Source organism: Hyperolius riggenbachi, chromosome 11 (assembly GCF_040937935.1).
Source record: "Hyperolius riggenbachi isolate aHypRig1 chromosome 11, aHypRig1.pri, whole genome shotgun sequence".
In the NCBI taxonomy this organism is placed as follows: Eukaryota; Metazoa; Chordata; class Amphibia; order Anura; family Hyperoliidae; genus Hyperolius; species Hyperolius riggenbachi.
Window position 1 is genome coordinate 195700930 of NC_090656.1, and position 26628 is coordinate 195727557.

Genomic DNA, 26628 nt, shown 5'->3' on the forward strand with positions numbered 1-26628 from the left:
GACATACCTGGAAGGGGATGACAATGTTCACTGTCTCTCCGACCCTCTTCAGGAACTTTTGTCTCAGATAACGAGGGAGCCAGATCTTTGGCCTCTCTAAAGGGAAGCAAGAAATGTTGAGAATGTTTATACAGGTTTATGATTGTACTACACTCCAGTGACTGTATATCCCAACATGACCCTATCTCTTTTTACTCTGAACATAAAGCTCAGCCATTGTAACAGCCTTACACCATCAGCCGCCCCTGCTTCAGCAGAACCATTCAAACTTTATCAAAAGGAGTTAAAGAGGAACTGTAGTGAATATAATATAGCCAATAAAATTGCTTGTTTTTTTTTTACAATATTCATGTATAGTATTCATTTAGTATTGTCTGGCCATTGTAAAATCTTTCCTCTCCCTGATTTACATTCTGAAATGTATCACTGGTGGTGCCATCTTTAGTTTTGCCAGGTGATCTATAAAGAATATTACTGAGAGTTCTATGCACAGAGAGTGATATTGCTGTTATTTCCCACAATGTAACGAGGTTCACAGACAGCATGACATCACACTGTGGGAGGGGTTTCACAATGTCAGCCATACAAACCCTACAGATTCTTCAAGCAAGTTAGGAGAAAGACTTCTAGCACCCAGAAGTGGAGGACAAACCCCAAAAACTTATGTGAGCAGTACAGTAAAATGAGAACATTGAAATGGATAAAGACTGATCCTCCCCGAACAATCTCTGCAAAGTTCCAGCTCCACCTTCCCCACCTGCACCACCCCCTCCTCTATTTCTACACTGGATGGTTTAGCAGTTCCTACTAAGTTAATTAAAGAGGAACTGTGATCAACGTAACATAATGAATACAATTGCTATTATTTGTTTTTACAACACTCATTTACAGATTATTTAGTTACTGCTTGTCCATTGTAAAACATTTCTTCTCCCTGATTTACATTCTGACATTTATCACTGGTGGTGACACCTTTAGTCCTGCCAGGTGATCTGTACGGAATGAGATATCTAAACCAAGTAGAAAAGATCTCTGGGGGAGAATTCCGCATAATAAGCAGCCTAGGGAAAGCCTCACTGGAAGAGTGGGGCTACATGCCAATATATAGTACAGCAATACATAACTATAGGAAGTGTTTCTGATGCTGAAACCAGGATATTATATGTAAATGTGGGTATCCTGGATAACTTACTGCCTTCTGCTATATGTCACTACAGTGCCTCTTTAACCTCCTTGGTGGTATTGCCGAGGGTCGGGGCAGAAAACTGCAGCTAAGAGCAGTAATCACGACCTCTGCTCGGGGTAGCCGCCAGGAGGCTACTGCAGAGTATATCGCGCCGTGGGCATTTGTACATACCTCCCATGGGATCCCAACGTCAGCCGCCATTCTTCTTCCTCTCCTCCGGGGCTCTGCTTCCTCCTGGTGAGATTGCCGGCTGTCGTCATGACGACAGCTGGCAATTTCACTTGAAAGTTGCAGCGCCACCTGGAGGATGGAGGGAAAACTCCAGCGCTGGAGCCAGGGAGGTGAGTGATTTTTAAAACTGCTGCAGATCTCTCTGGCAGCATGATTTTTTCCAGGTTTTAAAAAAATTGCACCGCTTTAGACCCTAAAATCCAGAAAGAATCATAACGCCAAGGGGTTAATGCATCCGGTCCAGGTTTGCTGGCTAGCATATGATGTCCCCTCTAGGCCTCCTCTGGAGTCACTGGAGATGCCGCAGTAAGCCAGGGGAGATATGTTGAGTATCTCAGCATGTTCCTGCCACACTTACGCATGATCTCCCGGATGGTCACAGGCTCCTTCATGGTGCAGGGCTCGCTGGGTCCTGCCAGGTTTATTGCTTTGACTCTAAAGGTGAGTCTTGCCCCGGTGGGAAGGTCCCTTATCATACAAGAGGTCCTCTCAGTCAGGCCCTGCAGAGCTGGCACCCACTCGCTGGCTGCAGAAGACAACAAGGATACAGTGACATGTCAAGTAGATTGGATAAAACACAATGGCAATGACTATGACTACCCTATCAAAGCAAATGGACAGGAAGGGCTCCGGATCCTATAGAGCAGGGGTCCCCAAACGTTTTGGGTCGAGGGCCGGGTCAACATACTTCAGACTGCTGGGGGGCCGGAGTATACATAAAATGATATAGAAGTCTTTGCGGGCCAGACAGTGAAGCATACCCAGGTGACAACCTGCAGTCCACCTGCTGTGGAATTTGATTGGAAACCAGGGAATTACTGCTTTCTGGCTTACATGTGGATGGGTGGTGCAAGTACTGCTATTCGATATGCGGACCACTAATATTTAAAGATGTAGCTGACCGCATCTATAAGTGATACACTTTGTGTGTGGGGGGGCCGGTAAAAAATCCTCAGGGGGCCACATTCGGCCCGCGGGCCTTAGTTTGAGGACCACTGCTATAGAGACTTCCCTGTCTTCTCTTGCTTCTCTTGTTCCAGCAGTGTCACTCTTGTTGTGTGTACTCAGTAAACGTCTGTAAGCCCTTGAGAGACTTCAGAAGCACTAGTGTCCCCGAGTGCTTCAGAAGATGGGTGGCTCTATACTGCATTTGCATGAGCACACTTGCACGAGCACTCGGTCTATTGCAGTACAGAGCCGCCCATCTTCAGAAGCACTTAGGTACAGGAGTCCTCCCGAGGCGGCAAATTAAACAGAGGTGACGGAGCTGGAACGAGGAGTACAAAAGAGGACAGGGATGGCTCTACAGGATCCAGAGCTTTCCCAGTCCATAGGTAAGTATCAGACTTTTTTTTCTTGCCTTTGCCTACATTTACTTTAAAGTGGATCCGAGATGAAAAACTAACTATAACAAGTAACTTGTCTATATATCTTATCTAAAGTTTACACAGCATATCTAGCTGCAAACAGCTTCAACTGTTTATGATTATTCCTTCCTGTGATACAATGAGAGCGGCCATGTTCTGTTTGTCACATTACACACAGGCGAGCTGATAGCATCTGCAGCCCTTAGCTCAATCCCCTCTCCTCCTCCCTCGTCCCCTCTGAAACCTCCTCCTCCTGGCCAGACTGAGCTCCCCCATAAGCCCTTGCTACGGTGTCAAGTCACTCTGAAAAGCTGTAGGCGAGGCTTTGTTTAGTTTATAGGGAATTAAAAAGAGCATTAAACAAAAAAAAACATATTTGGCTTGAAGAATGCCCTATAAACTATATGTAAGGAACACAATTATGCAATGAGTAAAAGTTTATCTCGGATCCAAAAGGGATCCGATATACACTTTTACTCACTGCATAATTGCGTTCCTTACATATAGGTTATAGGGCATTCCTCAAGCCAAATACTTTTTTTTTTTGGTTTAATACTCTAATTCCCTATAAACTAAACAAGTCTTGCCCACAGCTTTTCCAGTGCCTTGACACTCTGAAACCTATGTAGCAAGGGCTTATGGGAGCTCAGTCTGGGCAGCAGGAGGAGGGTAGATATGTTATCCCAGCTGTACAGATTACAGTTTCCTGTTTACTGATTCCAGAAACAACTAGAGAGTGTCCTTGAATCTGATGTATTCTCAATTGCCAAACAACACCACATTGCCAGTCTTCACCACAAATACTCCCCAGGTGACAAACAGGAGTGACACCAGAGTAGACATGGCTCTCTCAGCCAGGCAAAATTAAAGGGAAGCTGAAGGGAGAGGGATATGGTGGCTGCCATATTTATTTCCTTTTGAGGCCGGCTTCACACTGTATATTGGTGTCAGCACTGCGGTGCGGCGGCTGCACCACCAAAAATGCTTTGGAATCGTGCAGATTAATGCGTGCAGATCAATAATACATTAAAAATGCATGCTAACAATAGGACTCATTACTAATAAAAATCCATTCTACCTCTTCTTTTTACATGTAAATGCTAGAAGGTTTTATTGCCCTTCTATGACCTACTGCCCATAGAAATAGCAGGCAGATAAGATAAGAACTGCTGTAATTAGCAGTACAAATGAGCAAACAAAAGCTTTCATCAGTGGGGCGACAGTACACTGTACTTCAAACAGTTTAAAGAAGTCACACTTGATTGCGTTCACAATTTCTCCTGGATAAATAAGGGCAGACAGAAGGGATGGGGGGAAATGGCAGCTCCTACAGCTATTAGAAACCAGGACAAACTGCAGAAAACAAAGCTGCTTGGAGCCAAGCTGACTGTACCCAACCATTGTAGGTTGCTTAGGGAGAGCACACTTTGTAACTGCTTCTTGCTCTTCGCACCCACTTTGTGGAGATGCCTAGAAGTGTGTTGGGACGACAGAGTGTGCCGTCTACAAAAATACTCTACAACTGGAGATATTCCCAGCTGGCACGTTAATGCATGTGTTGGCAAATTGCTTTGGCCTTAACAGCGCAGCTAGTGTGGGAGATGTTTATAAATAAAACCTACGTATTTGCCAGGAATTCACACACGCCTGCATTTTTTTCATACATCTGGCAACGGGCTTTATCCTGGCACTTGTCGCCAGGAAATCAGATCCGTGAATGCCAGAGTCATTTTACATTGCGGGTGGAAAGGAAAGAGGCTGGTACAAGTGTCACCCATCACTGCAATGTAAGCCTAGGAGCTGCGTACACCCGCACAGCGCTCTGAGCACACTGGCACCTTCCCCGACACTGTGTGCCCCCAAGCTCAGGTAATGGAGATAGCGCCCCCCGCAGACATCCTGCCCTAATCACATTAAATCATTATCAATTGGTTAGAGGCCAGAAGTAAATGGATACTGTGCAAAGCTCTCAGGTAGCGCCTGATTAGAGCTCGCAGGAAGAGCCGGTCAGGATTACAATTAATTCTGTCCTTGGCATCCTTCCTGCAGCCCTCACAGTGCGGACTACAATCGCTCTGGAGTGTTTATCGTGGCAAGAGACCCAGTTGTGGAGAGGCCACCGGGAACTCAAGAGGATAAGCTTTTAATCTGCACTTTAGTATTAGGCGAGCCTGGGATGAACTTATGCCTACATAAGGCGTTCATACACGGCCAATGATAACATTCACTAAACCCATCTCTGCTCAGTTCCTTGCCACTCAACGATCTGTCAGTGTCATCATTATCAGGAATAAATGGCCAGGACCAGAATATCCGCAAGACAACAAACCATGCTTTATATTCTCATCATTCAAAATGATTGTGAAAATCTAGACTGTGTGCAGGTGTCCCCTGGCACCAGCGGCCTCTACTCCTGTGATTGGTTAAGATGAATAATCCCTGGCTCATGCTACTGTTGACATAGAAAGGATCCCCCCTCTCCACTGATTGGAACAGGCTGCTCACTAAAATCCAATCAGTATGCCTATACAGTATTCACTCTGTTTCTGGCACCCCAAATAATCACTAATAATTGTTTCATATGACAATTATCTGTGGATCTTTTTAAACCACAGGTGTTGTTAAATGGCAAAGTTTGCAACACTACCTGAGTCATATCAGAATATAGTAAGGACTGAAAATTAGTTAGTAAATTAGACTTCATGCCTATGCAGAACAAACATCAAGAACTTACCTTTAGGCTTCTTGCACACAGGGACGTTATAGGCGCACGTTAGTGCAGCCTGTAACGCTCCCCCAACGCACAGCAATGTAACACAAGTGGGCTGTTCACACTGCCCACGTTGCGTTACATTGTAACGCGGCTAAGCCGCGTTAGACTGTTTGCACATGTTCAGTCATGTTGGGAAGGAGGGGAGAGCGGCCGGGCACATGGCTAATTAATATTCACTGCACTCAGTGACGTGCAGTGTTTACTTCCTGGAGTGACCGCTCTGTGCGGCGATTGGCCGGGCGGGATCACGTGATGCCGCATGCGTCCAAGAGTACGCATCATGGACGCCAGAGTGAGCTGCACAGCGCGGCTCACTCCGACGTCCACACCAGAGAGCACCAGGTGTTGCGTTAGGGGCACGTTATGTGCCCTATAACATCCCCTAAAAAGCAACGTCCTGGTGTGTAACTAGCCTTAATTAAACCAGAAAGGGTTAGATGTATTCAATAAAGTTTTCATTGTTGCAAAAATTGGCAGTTATGCGACTGCAGTAATGTGCACAACTGTTCAGCAACTCCACTATGTTGTGATATGACCCAGGGAGCAATTGCACAGTTTTGACACCTAGAAGCAGCCAGACGTTTTGAAAAACATAAGTGATCCAAAAACGCTGAACTGGATTTTCTCAAAGTGTTCTCTGGCTCGGTAGCACCTAAGTAAAAAAGGCCCGTTCCACCTCTCTAAAGGTGGCCATTAACTAGACAATCCACCGTATGATCAGACTTATCAAGTTTTGGCCTTATCTATACAGTAAGGAGTTGTTGGGCAAGACTCCCTAACAATGTATCTGCCTACTGAGCATGCTCTAGTGGCTGCAGCTCTGGTGCTTTGAGTCTGACAGGAGAAAAGCGCAATGTAAATGTTCTTTGTCTTGTCTAGCCAATTCGATCAGACTGATGGGATCAATCCGAAAAACAATACCGATAATTGGAAAGGTTCGATCTTACAGCAGATTGTATCGTTAATGGGCAGCTTTAGGGCTGGTTCACACCCCGGGTGATTTCACAGTGTTTGCGCTGATAAATTGCTAGTGCAGTCGCGCCCAATGAGAGCATTCTCACTGCAGAGTTTGTAATTACAAAAGCACTGCATGCATCGATTTGGGAGCCATCACGAACAATCGTGACAAAATTAGAATAACAATAGCAATTTTTTTTTACAATTTTCGGTGTGAAACAGCCCTTAGGGGTTTCTTATCTCCTCTCTTCAGCCCTATTACAGAAGGAAGTTGAATAGAGCATATTAGGGACTAAACTGTAGGCACGGTCCTATGCTAACTTTTTGCAGTAAGGCCTGGCTCACACATAAATCTGCATATTTCCAGTCCAGTACTATGCTGTCAGTTTTGCATCAGTTTTACTAGGACACATGCCTCAAACATCAGTTTTGCATGTGTTTATATGGCTGAGTTTTTGAAAACACAAGCAAAAACGCACATAATGATAGTCTATGGCAGTGGTCCTCAAACTAAGGCCCGTGGGCCGAATGTGGCCCCCTGAGGCTTTTTTTACCGGCCCCCCAGGCACAAAATGTATTACTTATAGATGCGGTCAGCTGCATCTTTAAATATTGGTGGTCCACATATAGAATAGCAGTGCTGGCACCACCCATCCACATGGAAGCCAGAAAGCAGTTATTCGCTGGTTCCCAATGCAATTCAATTCTAATTGGACTGCAGGTTGTCACCTAGGTATGCTTCACCGTCTGGCCCACAAAGACTTGTACATCATTTTATGTATACTCCGGCCCCCCAGCAGTCTGAAGTATGTTGACCCGGCTCTCGACCCAAAACGTTTGGGGACCCCTGGTCTATGGGCTTCACAAAATGCGTTTCCCATGCGTTTTTGATCAAATAAGGTAAAAACTAATTTGAAAATGATTTTTTTACTTGTCAAATACGAATATTAACCCCTTCCCGACTGCCTAACGCTGATGGGCTTCAGGAAGGTGGCTCCTCAGGCCCAGGACTGCCTAACGCAGATCGAAGTCAAGTCCTGGGGGCGGAGATTAGCTGAGTTACGGAGCTCTGCTCTGTAAAAAACCTGCCAGCCGTAATCGCGGCTGGCAGGTTTTTTACAGAGCGGAGCTACGTAACTCAGCTAATAAAAGTAAAAATAAAGAAAAAGGCCAAAATTACTTGTACAGCGCTGCAATATAGTGCAGTGCTGTACAAGGGACACCCCTGTCACTTGGCTGTCCCCTAGATAGGCAGGAATACAGATCGCTCTCATGGGCTGATGCCTATAAGAGGCGATCTATATGATTGGATGTCGGGGGGGGGGGGGGCAATAGGAAAAAATAGCCTATTTTATTTTAAAAAAAAAAAAGCAATATTATTAATAAAAAAAAAATAAACATTAAAACCGCAGCTGCAATCAGATGTCACCAACAGAAAGCTCTGTAGAAGGAGGACAGATTAATTTGAGTGCTGAGTTGTATGGCCGTGCAGCAAACTGTTAAAGCTGCAGTGTGCTGAATTGTAAAAAATAGCCTGGTCACTAAGGGGGGTGTGAGCCTTTGGTCCTCAAGCGGTTAATTAAAAAACACAAATGGAAACGCTTGAAAAAAGCACACGAAAAATGCAAACATAGGTAAAAAAACTCAATAAAAGCCCATGGCAAAAAACTGATGGTTTTCTGCATGGACAAGTGTGACCCGAGCCAAAAACTGACAGGACTGGACACCTTTTCATTTGTGGACCAAGCCTAGTATATCTAGAACTCCGGAAACAACCCATGAAAATCCACAGGTTCAAATGACTAAACAGCAGTAGGGTAGCTTGCTTTAAGTAATTAGCACAACCCACGGTACACAACGCACGTTACTGTAGCAGTGCGAGTATTAGTCATGTATCGCGGGTTGCGTTAATTGCGCAGCGCACGTTACTCTAGTGGCGTAAATAAAGGTAAGACTGCAATGTGCTATTTACGCACAAAGTTTTACTGTAGGTTAGTGAATTGACCCTCTTTGAGCTTTTTCTTCCCTCAGACACTGAAGACGGAGGCTTAGCAGAACGTTGACACTTACAGCCCTCCTTGCAGTACTCTATGATGTATCCATCCAGGCCTCCTGCCCCGATCTTCTCTGGAGGCCTCCATTTCAGTGTGATGCTGGTGTCACTGACATCCTCCACAGACAGCTGAACGGGCTCGCTTGTAGGAGCTGCACAGGGACACAAGATGGGAAGAAGGTCAACAATACATCACAAGCACAACAATACAACGCTAGCAATGGTTTGTGTGAGGTCAATAATAGATGCCTGAGGCCAGGGCTGGTTTTAGGTACAATGGGGCCTTGGGCAAAAATGAACATGAGCCCTCAAATTCTCTCCCCCCATATATAGAGGTATTAGGTGGCCTTTGTCCCTCACCCCTACATGGAAGTAGGTCTTCGTGCCCTACATATAAGGTGGCCTTTGTCCCTCCACCCCACCTCTGGATCTCAATAGGGACGTCCTTTAAGAGGGGAGACTTGGGGGCCCCCAAAGGCTCTGGGTCATGGGTGATGGCCCAGTTTGCCCTTATAATAAGCGCTGGCTCTGTCTGTAGCAAGTCCAGTGTACCAATCTAGGGCCCTTCAGATCAGAACCACATTCTGTGATTCAGTGTGTGGCCAGTCTATGTCAGCATCGACGATAGTGAAGAGATTGTGATCAGCTAATGAATGGCGCTACCAGCACCTGTACTATGAGGTCTGGTGGCAGACCAAAGTCAAAAACAGTAATGTTGTTCAAAGAGTAATATCAGTGCATACATGCAAAAAAGGGCACCAAGGAATTTGGGCACAGGGTGAAGCCAAAAAAGGTTCACCCCGCTATTGCAAATTTTGTGGCAGTGATAATTACTATTCCCTCTCCAGGCCGCCATGGACTCAGGAGAAAGATGCAATTTGGCTGCCAGCTATTCCTGGTGGCTGAATTGCACTGATTTTTTAGTAATTTGGGCTCCGGCTTTTGCCGGCGCCCAAATTACCCTCGGAACACCGCTGTAGCCATAATTTACATTACAGCCTATGGCGGCGCCCAAATGTCCGGAGCTCTTTTTTCCTGTCTCGTTAAACATTGTGACTGATATTGTTTAATGAACAATAGTAGAATCAGTGGTTATGTATTGGTATGCAAATTGCATTTGTGATTTTTCCATGTCTAAAATTTAGTCTGCATGTCTGCTTTATATTGTGCATGATTTGATGAACGCAGAAAAAAATTTCAAGCATGACCATGACCACTACTTGTTGGTCTTTCTTCTTAGCTTTGCATATGGCAGGCTGGCAAGCAACTGTGGTCAACTTACCACCTGCAGATTTGCCCAAAGACTCTGAAGAGCAATGATTGATAAAACTGTTATCTATTTTCCTTGTTTCGGCCAACAAAAGTCAGCCAATGTACTGTAGTGCTGATGCAGCAGTGAATGGGGTTTTTCCATTCACCACTGGCAGGTTGCCATGGACACACGATGCCCTCCTGATTCCTGGCCAGTAAACGTCCGTACTGGTGGATTGCGTTTTCGTTTGGGAACAGTTATTTGGCAGGCAATGCTGTTCAGCAGATGTTTGGCAGAAATGGTCAGTATCAGCAATTCCAGATGTACATTTTATTCTTGTGGTAAATAATTGATATCTACTGGTCATTTACCACCTTCCCGGTGTGCCACGCCCGATATTAGAAGAATATCTGAAAAAAAGATCTGATAGAGTAAGCCACTAAAAAGCCATGGAGGCTCACTCTCATAGTGCTCCTCCCACATTCCCCGAGCTTCACCCTACCCCATCTCCTAAAGAACGGCCTTTCCCAGTCGTTGTTCAGTCAACAAAGTAACTGATGGAGCCTCCTTTTTTTTTAATAGAGTTTCTTTTGATTCAATTTGTTTAAATTAAATCTAATGTCTAGTCCATTAAAAATTGTCTAATGTGTACTTACATTGAATCAAGTATCATGTCTATGGGTACCTTAACTAGCAAACTTGGTAAGTACAAGGAAGAGTAACTATACTTCAAAGGGGCCCCAGAAAAAAAAATGCAAGGGCTCCCTGCTCCCCAGTGTTAACTCCCTCAGTGTCCCATCCACCCAGAATCATATAACCATGACTACCACCCACCATCACAGTGTGGCCATCATGACAACTACTAGCCATAACAGTGTGGCCATCATGACCACCCCCCACCATAAGTGTGGCCACCACTCACCATAACAGTGTGGCCACCATGACCACCACTCACCATAACAGCGTGGCCACCATGACCACAACCAGCCATAACAGTGTGGCCACCATGACCACTACCAGCCATAACAACTATGATCCCTACAAGCCATAACAGCGTGGCCACCATGACCACCACTCACCATAACAGTGTGGCCACTATGACCACCCCCCACCATAACAGCATGGCCACCATGACCACTACCAACCATAACAGCGTGGCTACCATGACCACTACCAGCCATATCAGTGTGGCCACCATGACCTCTACCAGCCATAACAGTGTGGCCACTATGATCCCTACAAGCCATAACAGCGTGGCCACCATGACCACCACTCATCATAACAGTGTGGCCACCATGACCACTACCAACCATAACAGCGTGGCCACCATGACCACAACCAGCCATATCAGTGTGGCCACCATGATCTCTACCAACCATAACAGCGTGGCTACCCTGACCACTACCAGCCATATCAGTGTGGCCACCATGACCTCTACCAGCCATATCAGTGTGGCCACCATGACCTCTACCAGCCATAACAGCATGGCCACCATGACCACAACCAGCCATAACAGCGTGGCCACCATGACCACTACCAACCATAACAGCGTGGCTACCATGACCACTACCAGCCATATCAGTGGCCATATCAGTGTGGCCACCATGACCTCTACCAGCCATAACAGTGTGGCTACCATGACCACTACCAGCCATATCAGTGTGGCCACCATGACCTCTACCAGCCATAACAGTGTGGCCACCATAACCACCACTCACCACAACAGTGTGCCCACCATGACTGTTCCAGCCAATTACAAGTGAGGATGTAGCCTGCTATGAAGGAGTGTTCTATATCAGAAGGAGGATAAAGAAGCTGGAGAGGCCTCCCCTCTTACTTTTTTTGGGGGGCAGATAGATGGTTCGATAGATAATTTCCGACAGGTCTGATCTGATTTTCGATCATTTTTTTGATCAATTTCTCATAGAAAGAAGTGAATGGAAATCGACTGGAAAAACGATCGTAAATTGATCAGACAGTAAATCTGTTGAAAAATCTCATCGTGTATTCCCAGCATTAAGCATCTTTTTATAGACAATAATAAGGCTCAGTAACTGATTGGTATTGTTATATGACTTGTTTACTGCAACAGTAAAAAGACACTCTGTAAGGGAGTTGAGTGGCAAAAAAATTCCACACTGTTACTATTTACCTGCACTACTCTATTTAACACCATCAAACACTCATGAACTGTTATTTTCAGTATAAAACACACAAAGCACATGAAATAAAGTGAGGCAGCCCTCACTAAACTGTTAGTATCAGGTGCGTGTAAACTGATAAGTGGGTGGGGCCATTTCCAATATTCAAGCAAGGTCATTTGCTTTATGCTCCCAAAAGCAGAAGAACAATCTGATGTATTTAGTAAATGAATGAATAAACTTGCTCTTCAGCTCCTTAGTGTGAACCAAGCTACCTTGCTTCAAAGTGCACAGACAATGCATCTAAACTCCATGTGAAGTGCCCCACTTTGAGAGAGCCGTGGTCATAAGTATCTTGGGGCACTAGTGCAAGTTTTACATTGGGTGCCCTAAAGCACTCTGTAAATAACAATTGATATGGAGCACCAACACTTCCCAAGAACAGCCCCAGTATCTGAAAGATGTAAGCAGAATGAGAGTTCACACTGGGGTATTGTGTTCATATTGGGGCATTACATTACACTTCTCCCATCAAGCAGGGTGAATTACGTGCTTTAGGGCGGCGACAATTCGAGGGTGCCAAGCCAGCACATTTACTGTCTACAGCATGCAGAGGAGGCTGCATGTTAGAAGCTTTGGTTACTAAACTGCTGTGTATGTGTAAAAATACTTTGGTGTTAAAACAGGGCTCTGCATGGAGTTTGTATACGTTTTGAAACTGTCACTGCTTTTTGGGCCTCTCTGGTACAGGAGCCCCCCCCCCCCCCACCCGTACAGATTTTGCTCAGTGGCCAACTCACACACATACACAAAAGCCTGCTCAAACAGATGCACAAGCACACGAGTACTCCGACACACAGAAACATGCACAGCACACACAGCCAATAAAATATAAAACACACACACGCCTGCACACATGCATACACACCTGTGCACCCACCTGGGCTGGATTTGCCATAAGGCACTGTAGGCACATGCCTACAGGCGCCCGATGGTGGAAAGCGGCTCACTCCCCTCCCCTAGTGCCTCCCTCCTGCATTACCTATGCAAAGTCCCAAGCATCGCGTAAATGAGAGGTAACTCACCCAGCTCTCCACTGACCAGATCTCCCTTCAGTCGGAGGTACCTCTAGCTACCTAATACTTGGGGGTGCCTCTAGCTACTTAAAGCTGTGGATAGCTCTGGCTACATAATAGCAAGGGGCTTCTGTAGCTACCCATTATGGTTAAGGGTATGGGAAGTAAGGGAAGAGTGACCAACACTTGCAGTGTGGTTCAGCGGGCATTTGTAGGTACATGGAGGGCGAAATCTAGGGTGCCACGACATCTGTACCTATTGGGCTCCTGTGATGTAAATCCGAGCCTGGCACCCACCTACTATGACACCAGGAGCTATAGCTTTAAACTACCCGTACACTATTTAACTGTGACTCAACTGTCCCGCAATTGTCATTATGAGCAATGTCGGGGGTCGAACGTGGAAAAAAATGCCTATCCCGATCATGTAATGTCGCCTGTGGATCAATCGCAGGACAACCGTGGTGCTGTGGTTAACTAAAATTTTTGCCTAGTTGGATGTTTTTGTTGAATATAAGATCTACTTGGGAAAAATGGTGCATAGTATATGGCCAGCTATACACACACATGCAATGATGATGATGGACGCATGATGGATTCGTGGGGGGGTTGAATGAAAACAATGCGTCAGCCTATGAAAGCCGATCGCTCTCCTGTCTCCCAGGGGGACAGCCGTGTCACACGATCTACGGCAGCGCTAACAGGCTCCTAACGGCGGTTGCCGCTGGGAGACTGCGTGCGCTGCTCCACTCCGTCATCAATCTCCTGCAAAACCCCGCCCAGGACTTCATGCCAATTGGCATTGAGTGGTCCTGAGGCTGCCGCCGCGTCCACTGTAGAGTTGCCTGGGTGTCCTGCTGATCCTGTGTCTCTAATACTTTTAGCTATAAACCCTGAACAACCCTGATCAGCTGACTCAGATTTTATTGGATTAGCCATATCTTGTTCCAGGGTTTTGACTCTGATGCTACATATGCCAGAGGATCAACAGGACTGCCAGGCAACTGGCATGGTTTATAAGGAAATAAATATGGCCGCCTCCATATCACTCTCACCTCAGGTGTCCTTTAAGCAACGTTAAGTGGGCACTGTACACTCACTAGGAGTGACTAATTGTCGGCCGAAGCAGTTGTTATCAGCCACTTCAGACAATTTTCCTCTAGTGTGTTAGTACCTTAATAATGGTGGAGAGCTTTATGTTGTCTTAGGCCTGGAACCCACAACAAATCGCAAAGTGCTATCGCAATCGCTAACATTTTTAATTAGCGTTTTGTAAGCGATTTCATGAGTGTTTTCCGGCGATTTTGTTATCGATTTTAAAAAGTTGATGCTTTTTGCCAGTGGTTGTGAAAGTGATTTGATCCTTTCAAATTATTATAATTTTTTTTACAGTTTGCAGTTATTTAAAATCACACACAGACTGCTAAGTGTAGCGGCTCATTAGCGATTTGCCAGCCCTTCAATACTTAACATTGAAGCCCAAACTCTCCCGAAATGCTGCATGTCCTGCGATTGCGTTTTTTGCTAATCACAATTGCTACTGTGGAATCTGTTACATTTATTTAATTGGCAGAGCGTTTAGGGAAATCGCTAGCGATTTAAAGCTCTCCCTAAACGCTCAGAAAAGCGCTGTAGTGGGTTCCAGCCATAACCGCTTGCTGGTTCATCATGAGTTTCCTGGTGAGTTGGTAACACTATTGGCCCGTTCGTACTTGTCACTGCCAATTCTGTGTGCGATTTCCAGCATGCACCAATCGGCGTTTTGCGATTTTAGCGTTTTTTCAGATGATTATTTTGTAATATGCAAATGTCTGTTTGCAATTTTCTGTGAATAAAAATCAAAGTTTACTTACATAAAAGTGTATCTGATAAAATAAAAACCACACATGATCTTTTTTTTCCTGCGTTCACTTTGATTTCCATTGAAATGTGAATCAGGCTTCTTATACAAAAAAAAACAGTGATTTTACATGTAGAAATTCACATACACAAAAGTGCAATATTGCAATACAGTAAATGAGAAGCAGAGCCGGGACAAGGTCCTCCAGCACCCAAGGCTGCAATCACAATTTAGCAAGAAAACACAAACCACACGCGGAATCTAACAAATGGGAACTCAACTTTGCTCCAAATATTATTTGACTGTAGTTGTATGCATCATAGATGAACGCTGGTAGATTGCTGCGGGTTACTACAGACTGAATACACTTCTTATATTCTGCCCTTGACAACATCTATTGTCCCTTCTGTTTAGGAGAATTGACCAGCAGTTTGCTTCAATATTCAGAATTTATAACTATTGAAAACATGATTCATGACAGTTCTTGCATGGATCTACAAACGATCACACTCTAATAACCCACAACTTTCTCAGTGCTCTGACCATTTGGAGGACTGAGCCAACAGACAGCAATATTCACATATGATCCATAAACACTAGAAACTATTCAATCAAAATGCTAAGTTCCATTTCCAGTTTTACAAATGGAAAAACACTTGGGGTCTAATTCAATTTGCTTTTTTTCCTATGTTTTCTCCTAGGAGATAATTTTTCATATCCTGTTAAAAACATTTTTTTTAGTATTCTGCAATTAAGAAAGTACTAAAAAGTGGGTGACAAAATACTATAAAAATGATTCTGAGTATGTTCTTGCTATCTGGTGGCTTATATGGCATTTTATTGATAAGGTGTGAAATTATCATTTAGGAGAAAACTTAGAAGAAAATGTGAATTGTATATGGCCTTTGGAATATTAAGACTTATACACACCATGCAATTTCTCAGTCGATGGATATTTTCCAGCATGTCCAGTTTGTTTCCAATAGAGAAAGGGATCAATTTTGTGCTACAATGATCGAGAAAGGGATTCATTTTGAGATCAGCAATGCACAAAATTGATTCCTTTCTTGATTGGAACCAGATTGGACATGCTGGAAACTATTAAATGATCCGTCGATCTGACGGGAAAATTGCATGGTGTGTGTAAGCCATAACAACACAAGGAAGCCTCCTCTGACAACACGCACTATTCTGCTTTCGTTATACAAGTATCATTTCTGTACAACATCGTTTCCAATCTCAGAATTACCAATGAATGAACATTTCTCTAGCAACACTTAGTAAAGAGGTTTGCACATCAGCCAACGAGATTTCTTGGTATACTTGAAAAGGGCACCTGACGGCATACTATGGTCGGATAAAATTCCCAACTGCATGAGAAATAGAGTTTCTTCCTAAAATTTTATTTTCAGGTGACAACAAAACCCATCTTGGTCAACATCTCACTCCACAAAATACCACATAATAAATATATATTCATTTCCATAAGACAAACACAACTACTTTGTAGGGCTGTGCAAAGAGTCAGTCCAGCATCCTCCCACCAATTATAAGTCGGTCATCTAGACAGCTCCGATGAACTCACTAAATAAATACAATCAGAATATTCCATTGATTTGTTAAAGGGTTCGGGATCACACCTAAGAATTCTTTCTTCTTGTTCCTCCTTGAGATTCTGGGGGAAACCGCTTGTCTATGCTCCTCAACAGACACTCGAGTCATGGTGGAATGATGTCTCCAAGCTCAGATGGAGCCTCCTCAAAGCAATGTGTCTGCACAAGTGTGAAGATGATACAGGGACGGGAGGTTTCTATGGACTTAGGATCTCCACAAGTCAAGGGGAGGGGGTGAGAGGAGAGAAAGCCCTGCTCCCACCCCTTCTCTATAGCTAGGAACATTTCTTTCATGCACTCTGAGCCTTCATCCTCAATCACCCTCATGCTCTCACCTCTAAATATAGCAAGCACACCGCCAACAGCACAGTGACCAGACTAAAGACCAGATCAGACAATTGATCATTGCAGATAACCATTAGAGGTTAGAGAGTAAGTGAGGGAAATTCAAATGACAAAAGGACAGGAATGCTCACCTTCTCTCTGTGAAAACAAAGTTATGTCGTATTATATATAGATCTGACGGGCAAAGGAGAGGATACTGCGGATCGCTTTCGTCTCCAGTGAGTCACCTCGCCAAGATTACATGAAAGGTGACTTTAGGTGACATAACTTTTTATGAAAATAGAAGACATACATATTGTCCCCGCATGGAAGCGGTGGCAGCTGCTGTGCAGGACCTTTTAAATGTCACGCAGATCTGACTCATTTGTAAATCCAATTTTTATTATGCTTCAGGGCATGACAACTGACTCTAAGCCAGGGTGTAAGAGCAGGGTGAGGTTTGTTAACGTTTGTCCAGGTTTGCAGTATGCTGGAGAGCATAAGCCATATTGGAACCCTTACCCGTTTTTATTGAAATGTGCCTGTTTGTAATATTACCCTTGTTCTTCCGCGGAAAAACACTTGCATTATGAATAATAGTTAGTTAATTGGATAGTGCAGATGTAGATGGTGGAGTTATTCAAAGGGAACCTGAACTAAGTAAAATTATTTAAAATAAACACATGATGTGCCTGCAAATGAATACTACATACTTACCTCACCATTACTTCCTCTCAGAAGCTCACCATTTTCTTCTTACGATTCCTTTCAGATTTGACTAAATCTAGTTGGAAGTGGAAGCCTAAAGGTGGCCACACATTATACAATAAAATGATCTGATTTTATGACAATTTGATAAAAAAAAGATTGGATTTCCTGAAAAATCAAAAGCTTTTTTTTATTTGAGCAAGAAATCCGATCAGATTTCCTGTTTTTATTTGATAAAAGTTTAGTGGGAATGGTGCATTTTTCTGACCATTTTTTATGAAAATTGAATGGTGTGTGGTAGATTGTGAATTTATAAATATATATACCAAAGCAATTTTCTCAGAGTTTTCAATCATTTTTATCATAATTGAAGAAAAATTGAACATAAGTGTGTGGTACATAGGTCAGATATTTGAAATATTACAATCAGTCAGAAAAATTGATTGCTATTCTTGAATTGAACAGATATTTAAAAAATGGTATGGTTTGTGGACACCTTTAGGGCTATTTTCCACTTTATCAGTTGCTTTCAGTTATACAAGAAAGGGCAACTGATGTGCAAGGTAATGTCCATGTTTTCTTATGGTTCAAGCGATATTACTGGTTAATGGTGTGCTGACCCGGAAGCGGTTATGGGGTCTTCACCATTTTAAAAATGGAGGATGGAGAATTCCATTGATCACAGTGGACAAACAGGACACGGGAGAGGAGAAAGAGATTGAGGAGAAGGCTACACAGGCGGTAAGTATGACTTGTGTATGTTTATCTTGACTTTTATTTTTCAGTTCAGGTTTGCTTTAAGTCAGTGATTATAATTATATATTTTATTTCTGGGCCAAGACACTATCTGCATGGGGCTTGTATGCTCTCCTGTGTTTACATGTCCGGGCTCCCTGGTTTTATCCCATACCACCAAAGCTGAGGTGTTGTCAGCTGAGGCGGCAGGATGGGGCGTCTCTGCTGAGAATCTCGCATGAATATTTCTGGCCGTACACTGGTCAAAGAGGCCAAAATATAGATCCCTCTCAGATCATAATCTGATAAGAGAGGGGTTTCTATCATCAAATACTTCCACACACTGTACAGACGACCAATCCATTTCAGCATAAAATCTATTGAAAACCTGTGGAGCCCCACACTGCCTGCTGGACCCCCCCCACAAGATCGCCCCCCCCCTCCCCCCCGCACCCGGGCTGTAGATAGTGATGGGCAGAGGAACTTTCATTCACCTGTCCGCCGATGCGTGCCTTCTTTCCCAGGGTGGCTGTGTCACATGACAAACACTGGAGGCCCAAAACTAGAAGCACCAAGGCACGCACCTTACCTGACCACTAAAGTCTTCTTTCCCAGGGTGGCTGTCTCATGTGACAAACACTGGAGGCCAAAAACTAGAGGCACCATGGCACGCACTTTACTTGACCACTAAAGTCTTCTTTCCCAGGGTGGCGTGCCTTCTTTCCCAGGGTGGCTGTCTCATGTGACAAACACTGGAGGCCAAAAACTAGAGGCACCGTGGCACGCACCTTACTTGACCACTAAAGTCTTCTTTCCCAGGGTGGCGTGCCTTCTTTCCCAGGGCGGCTGTGTCATGTGACAAACACTGGAGGCCAAAAACTAGAGGCACCGTTGCACGCACCTTACCTGACCACTAAAGTCCTCCAGTGTTCGGCATCCAATACTTAAAACAGGCACGCTGGGAGAGAAGACTCAGGGAGGAGTGCCCGACAGCTATGGAGAAAAGACACAGGAAGTGCGTCGGTGGACAGGTAAGTGAAAGCTCTGCTGGCTACATGGGTCACTTGCCCCAAAATCAAACACCGCTGTCACCACACTCCAAACCCACCGCACACTGAGCAATATTTACCATCTGGCGCAATTGACCGAGTTAATCGATTTCAGCCAATGATCAGGCATTGTTTGCAGCATCAATTTCTTGCAGATTCGATGAAATGATTGAATGGGCCGCATGCACATCGACTGAAAAAAATCGACCAGTGTTTGTCCACCTAATGCTGGGTACACACGGTGCGTTCCCCCACTCGATGCCCCGCTCGATTCCCGGCCGCCAGATTATTTCCGAGCATTTCCGATCACATTTCGATGATCGTTAGGTCCATTTGGCATACTTTACATGAGAATTGACCTAACGATCCATCGAAACGCGAATCGGACATGTCGGAAATAGTTGAGCGGCCGGGAATCAACGGAAATCGAGCAGGGCATCGAGTGCGGGAACGCACTGTGTGTACCCAGCATTAAGGCTGCCTTAATGACTCTAGGGTGTCTGCTTCCAAGCTGGCGGCCATGTCCCTCTGCAAGTAGGAGCGCAGGCGTACTGTGCCTGAGAGAGGATGCCCACATCTGCACAGTAAGCCAGAGCCGCTGGCTTTCTGCGCAGGCGTGATTGTGCAGGAAGAGGACCACACTGTGCAGGATGGTCCCAGGTAGTAGCAGAGGTTCCAGAGGCTTCCCTCTCCTTAGGCATAGATAACAACTGAAGTTTCTTAACTCTTCCTGTACCGGAAACAATATGAGACTCATATATGTGCGACTAATGCTCTATTTCTTAGCTGTACTACACATACAATTCATTATTATCTCCTACGTTTATTTTCACTTCAGATTCCCTTTGAACACTGAGTTATGCTATACATTGCACTCTATGTACAATGGCGACTTTATCCATTACATCATGTTAACCCCAAAATAAGTGGCAGCAGCCAAAGTCTGGGACTCCGGAGCCAAGTATGTGGCCTCGCATATTTGTGAGTCTGGCATCATCGCTTTTTGTCTTCAGCTGCAAAATTTGAGACTTCGGTGGTGGTGACAGGTGGGAGTGTACATCTCCACACAGCAAACAAACGTGACGCCCCCTGACAGCTGTGTATATCACTGGAGGATGCCACGCTAGAATGGGGGCTACAGGGAACACTATAGCAAGAGAAACCTCATATATGAATGATTGTGTGGTGTACGGGGGGGGGGGGGGGAGGGTGTTGGGGAGCAGCGGGATAGTACCTTGTGGAAGGACCACTATGACCAAAACTGGTAAAATATAAACAGCACGTACCTATGAAAGCGCCGCATGTAGAGATGGGCACAAAATACTGGCAATAGAGTATTGATAATTTTACAGATATTCTATTATCCACTATAGTAGAATATCATTAATTTTACCAATGTTTTACTATGTCCTAACCTAAGCTAAACACAGAACCCTCCCTCTTAACGCCTAACACTAACCATACCCTCCCCCCCCTCACCTAACCCTTAACAACACCCCCTGGTTCTATTAGTAATGGGGCCCCTGGGCAAAATTAACTGAGGGACCCCCCAACAGTCACCCCCTGACCAAAAAGCGGCATTAGGGGCCCATTGTTGTAATCAAAATTACCCCCCCCCCCCCCCCAGGGGGTCCCTACAGGCTCTGGGGCCCTGGTGCAATTGCCCCCTTTTCCTCTATGATAGTGCCAGCCCTGCCAGCGTCTATCCCCTACAGAGAACCCAAGGCGGATATTTTATATCTTAAGAGACCACAGAGGCATGTCCTGTGCATAATCACATGCCTTTGTGTCTCTGTATTGCCATCTCTAGTTCCCCCTCCGGGGTCTGCTGTGCCCCTCTGTAAAAAGCGCCAGGCTAGCGACAATTTACTTGCCACTAGCCTTCTATTTACCTTCTGTATGTCATTCTATGCGCGCTCCCCTGCCGCTGCCCGCCTCCTGTGAGCGTCCTTCAATCGGAAGCTAAGCCGCGACCTGGGAGGTACTCCCTGGGTCGCGGCTTAGCTTCCGACTTTAAGTACATGATTTTTATCGGGTGCCTGCGGCACCTGATAAAGCCCAGTGGCCATTGCCGCTAATGTAATGTAGCTGCTATACTGAGAACACTGGCGCATACAGATAAATTTGGGCGCAGCGCACCGGTTATGGGCAGCACGCCCACTAAATTATCTCCCAACTCTCCCAAATTATCTCCCAACTCTTATGCTTGGTACACAATGCTATTTCCTGTCCAATTGACAGGAATCAGAGGATTATTTCCGTCATGTCCGATCTGCTCCCGTTCGTGAACGGGGTTAATTTTCCGAAGTTATCACAGGAAAATTGATCCCGTTATCGATCAGGAACAGTTTGGACATGTACACACGATGCAACTTCCTGTCAAATTACCCATGCGTCAGACATGAAATGGCATTGTGTGTACCCAGCATAACACTGACAGGTTTTGTATTAGTCCACCTCCTCCTGGGGGTGTCTTAAGGTTTAATTTATCTTCAAAAGCACTTCCTGGTTGGCACTAGGATGATCCATCAATACTGGCATTATTATTTAGTATTTTTATAGCGCCAACATCTTTCGCAGTGCTGCACAGAGTATATTGTCTTGTCACTTAATTGTCCCTCAGAGGGGCTGACAATCTAATCCCTCCCATAGTCATATGTCTATTTATGTGTAGCGTATGTATCACAGTCTAGGGCCAATTTAGGGGGAATCTAATTAACTTATGTACATGTTTTTGGGATGTGAAAGGAAACCGAAGTGCCCGGAGGAAACCCACGCCGACGCAGGGGGAACATACAAACTCCATGCAAATGTTGCCCAGGTTGGGATTTGAACTGGGGACCCAGCAATGTAAATCTAGAGTGCTAACCACTACGCTACTGTGCTGCTGGCATGCAGGTTAGTAGGCTGGCCCACATCACTGTATGCTTTTGAAAAGAATAAAGAAATCCCCCATGAGGAGATGGACTAGACCAAGACCTGTCAGTAAGAGGTCAGGAGCTGTCAGATTAATATTATCTACTGTTTGTGACAGTGATATAGGGAGGAAAAACCTTTACAGTGCTTCTTACTGGGCGACGAAAGAACATCTTAGGCTATTTTCACAGTGGTGCGTTGCAGTGTGATGTAACAGTTGCATTGTAACGCAGTTTTCAGAACTGCAATGCACCAACAATACGACGTTCACAGAGTGGCCGGTGTGGTAAAACGGCATGCAGCGTCTTAGGGCACTCTATCCGGTGCATTACTGCAAAACATGCACCTTAACAGTGACAGTGAGACATTGAATGTATGCGACGCAATAGATAATGTGCATGCAGATGGTTTCCCATTCCGTTCTACTGTTACAGGGAACGCAATGTCCACTGTGAACGTAGCCTTATACAGGGTTGGACAAAATAATGTAAACATTACTAACAAACATATGAAATAAAAATAATAAACAAAAAAAAAAATTAACATATGTTAAGTTTTGATTGCTTAAAACATGTTCAAAGATTATGATGCCAAAATGTTAAACTAAAATGATTGTTTTTTTACAGATATTTAAACCAAAGTTGTTTATAATTTATAAAAATGGCAGATCTCTCAGACTTTCAAAGAGGCCAAATTGTTGGTGCTCATATGGCAGGCGCTACTGTAACAGAAACTGCCCTTGCTTGGCATTTCAAGAGGTACTGTCTCAAAAGTAATTACTGACTTTGAAAGAGAAGGAAAAACGTCCTCAGCAAGGCACAGTTGTGGCCCGAAAGTCGAAGTTGTCTGAGAGAGACCATCGGACTCTAAATCGAATTGTTAGAAAAGCTTGCAAGACCACGGCTCCTAAAATCACTGCAGAGCTGAATGAACACCTACAGAACCCAGTTTCCACAAAAACTGTTCGTCGGGAGCTGCACAAATCTGGATTCCATGGAAGAACTGCAATTATAAAACCTCTGCTCTCAGAGACAAATGTTTCAAAGCATTTACAGTGGTGTAGAAACCATCAGAATTGGTCCCTCGAGCAGTAGAAAAATGTGATTTTCTCTGACGAATAATCGGTTACCTTATTTCTGACCTCCGGCCGAGTGTACATTTGGAGACAGCCAAAAGAAGCATTTTATCCAAACTGCCTTCTCTCAACCGTAAAACATGGCGGGGTTTCTGTGATGATCTGGGTGCTATTTCTCGGACATTCGCCGGGCCAATGCTTTCCCTTCATGGAAGAATTAACAGCCGAGATTATTTAGAAATTTTGGGCGACCAAGTTCATCCTTTGGTTCAAGAACTGTTTCCGGAGGGGAATGCAATCTTTCAAGATGATGCTCTAATCCATACAGCTAGAATTGTTAAAGAATGGCACGAGGAACATTCTAATAAAGTTGAGCATCTCATCTGGCCACCACAATCCCCAGACCTCAACATTATTAAGCATTCATGGTCTTTTTGAGAGATTCAAGTAAGAAGTCGATTTTCACTGCCATCGTCTCTAAAAGTACTGGAGGGTGTTTTAACTGAAGAATGGGCTAAAATTCCTTTGGAAACAATTCACAATTTGTATGAATCAATACCTCGGAGAATTGAGGCTGTAATAGTAAAAGGTGAACCTACACCATATTAAAAGATATTTTGCTGATTTTCAAGGTGTTTCCATTATTTTGTCCAACCCCTGTATATGTGTGTACATATGTGTTTTTGATTTTACAGTTTTTTCTGTAATAGTCCTTTAACGGGACTTTGAACAGATTTAAAAAAAAAAAAAGTTGAGCACCCAGCTCGTCATTGCGCCCGTTGCCGTAAGGGTCCTGTACATACGCGGTACTAGGAAAACTGAGTCACGCATGTACAGGACCCTTACAGAAATGGGCGCTATGATGCGACTGGTCCCTGGACATGCACAACTTCAGTCGAAGTCACCAGGTTTACGGAGCTGCCATCGGGACAACGGAGGGGACCCAGAGGACTCAGAGGGAGCAACCTGGCTACGGAGGGCTGGAGGAAGCCCCAGGTAAGGCCAGATTTGTTTTTTGTTTTTTTGCCACTGCTCAGAGTCCCTTTAAAAAGACTCTGAAGCCTCTTAAAATTCATCTTTTTATTAACAATCCCCTTCTACACTATCACCCTATCTAAAACTCTGCTATCCTGCGTCAGAATGCTGTGTTTAACCCCTCTTCCCAAACACCGGGGAAAAAATCCACAACTTTTCTGGTCGTGGATTTTGCTGCCCGGGGGAGGCAGAGCTTTGAGCTGTAGCTTTGCCTCCATTTGTGTCAATCCATGCGTATTTCCGCCTCTCCCCCGCCCCTCTCAGTGAAAGGAGACTGAGAGGGGCGGGGAGAGGCGGCGATCAGATTGACGGGAGTACAGGTAGAGCTACAGCCCAAAGCTCTGCCTCTACTAGGAAGCGCACCTCCAACATTGCCCCGAGGATTTGGGGGTTAAACACATCGCTCTGCCACAGGATAGCTGCATTTTAGATGGGGTAATAGTGTAGAAGGGGATTGTTAATAAAAAGATGCATTTTAAGAGGCTTCAGACTCTCTTAAGAAATTACATTGTTCTCTGGTTGAACTCGATGGATGTATGTCTTTTTTCAACCCAAATAACTAAGTACAACACCAGCCTGCTCCCTCACATATCCCTGTTGATCCAGAGGAAGGCGAAAAACCCTTACAAGGCATGGTCCAATTAGCCCCAAAACAGAAAAAAATTCCTTCTCGACTCCAGATGGCAATCAGATAAAATCCCTGGATCAACATCATTAGGCAAGCATTAGGAAAGCATCTAAGCCCCCTTTTAATGCAGGTATAGAGTTTTCCATAACTACTTCCTGTGGCAATGCATTCCACACCTTAATCACTCTTAGTGTAAAGAACCTTTTCCTAAATAAATGGTTTAAACGTTTTTCCTCCATGCGCAGATCATGTCCTCTAGTCCTTTGAGAAGGCCTAGGGACAAAAAGCTCATCCGCCAAGCCTTTATATTGCCCTCTAAAGTATTTTTACATGTTAATTAGATCCCCTCTAAGGCGTCTTTTCTAGTCTAGACTAAATAAACCCAGTTTATCTAACCTTTCTTGGTAAGTGAGACCTTCCATCCCACGTATCAGTTTTGTTGCTCGTCTCTTCCATATTCCAGATGTGGCTAGGGGCAATATTATGCTAGCATCTTGAGTTTTTATTTCCCTTTTAATGCATCCCAAAATTTTGTTAGCTTTAGCTGCAGCGGCTTGGCAATGAGTACGATTATTTAACTTGTTGTCGATGAGTACTCCTAAGTCCTTCTCCAAGTTTGATGTCCCCAACTGTATCCCATTTATTTTGTATGGTGCTAGACCATTGGTACGACCAAAATGCATGACTTTACATTTTTCAACATTGAATTTCATCGGCCATGTATGTGCCCATATAGCCATCCTATTCAGATCCTGTTGCAATATGTCCCTATCTTCCTGAGAGTTGATGATTCTGCACAATTTTGTATCATCTGCAAAAATAGCAACATTGCTCACTACTACATCTACTAGGTCATTAATAAATAAATTGAAGAGCACTGGACCCAGTACGGACCCCCTGTGGGACCCCACTGCTAACAGTCTCCCATTTTGAGTATGATCCATTGACCACAACTCATTGTTTTCTGTCCATTAGCCAGTTCCCTATCCATGCACACAGACTCTTCCCCAGTCCTTGCATCATCAACTTTTGCACCAGACATGGGGGGGGGGGGGGGGGACAGTGTCAAAGGCCTTTGCAAAGTCCAAGTATATCACATCTACAGCATTCCCAATATCCACATTAGCGTTCACTACCTCATAAAAGCTGAACATGTTAGTCAAACAGGACCTGTCTTTAGTAAACCCATGTTGATGCTGAAAAATAAGATTATTTTCTACTATGAAGTCATGTATGGTAACTCTTAGTAACCCCTCAAATAGTTTGCATACAGCTGATGTTAAGCTTACAGGTCTATAATTTCCTGGATCTGATTTTTTTGCCCTTCTTAAATAATGGGAAATTGGCAATATTGTTGGAATCTAATCGCTAGTGTTTTGAAAAAGGTCTTGCTAATGCAATGCTATGGGGGATTTTTATAAAATCACATCGCTCCAGTGGGATCACACCCATAGCATTACATTAGCAAGAGTTTTCAAATCGCAAAGCGCTCAGAAAATCGCTCCTAGTGGGTTTCTGGCTTAATAGTGGCAACACGCAATATAATGAAAAGATTTAATTTGACGGCAATTAATTAAATTTCAATTTAAAAATCTGATTGAATTTTTAGTTTTTATCGATATAAGTCGATCAGGGTTGTCTGATTTTTCTGATCAATCTATATGAAAAT

The 26628-nt window shown here is 44.3% G+C and overlaps 1 protein-coding gene across 1 annotated transcript in view; it reads right to left on the reverse strand.

Moving 5' to 3' along the window:
• The window catches only part of MYBPC3 (myosin binding protein C3), a 217473-nt gene that overhangs the window by 26171 nt on the left and 164674 nt on the right, over window positions 1–26628 (reverse strand). The window contains exons 23-25 of the mRNA XM_068260679.1: window positions 8585–8719; window positions 1776–1943; window positions 8–96 (exon numbers count right to left, since the gene is read on the reverse strand). Coding sequence (XP_068116780.1) covers window positions 8–96; window positions 1776–1943; window positions 8585–8719 — 392 coding nt within the window. The remainder of the gene's footprint in view (window positions 1–7; window positions 97–1775; window positions 1944–8584; window positions 8720–26628) is intronic.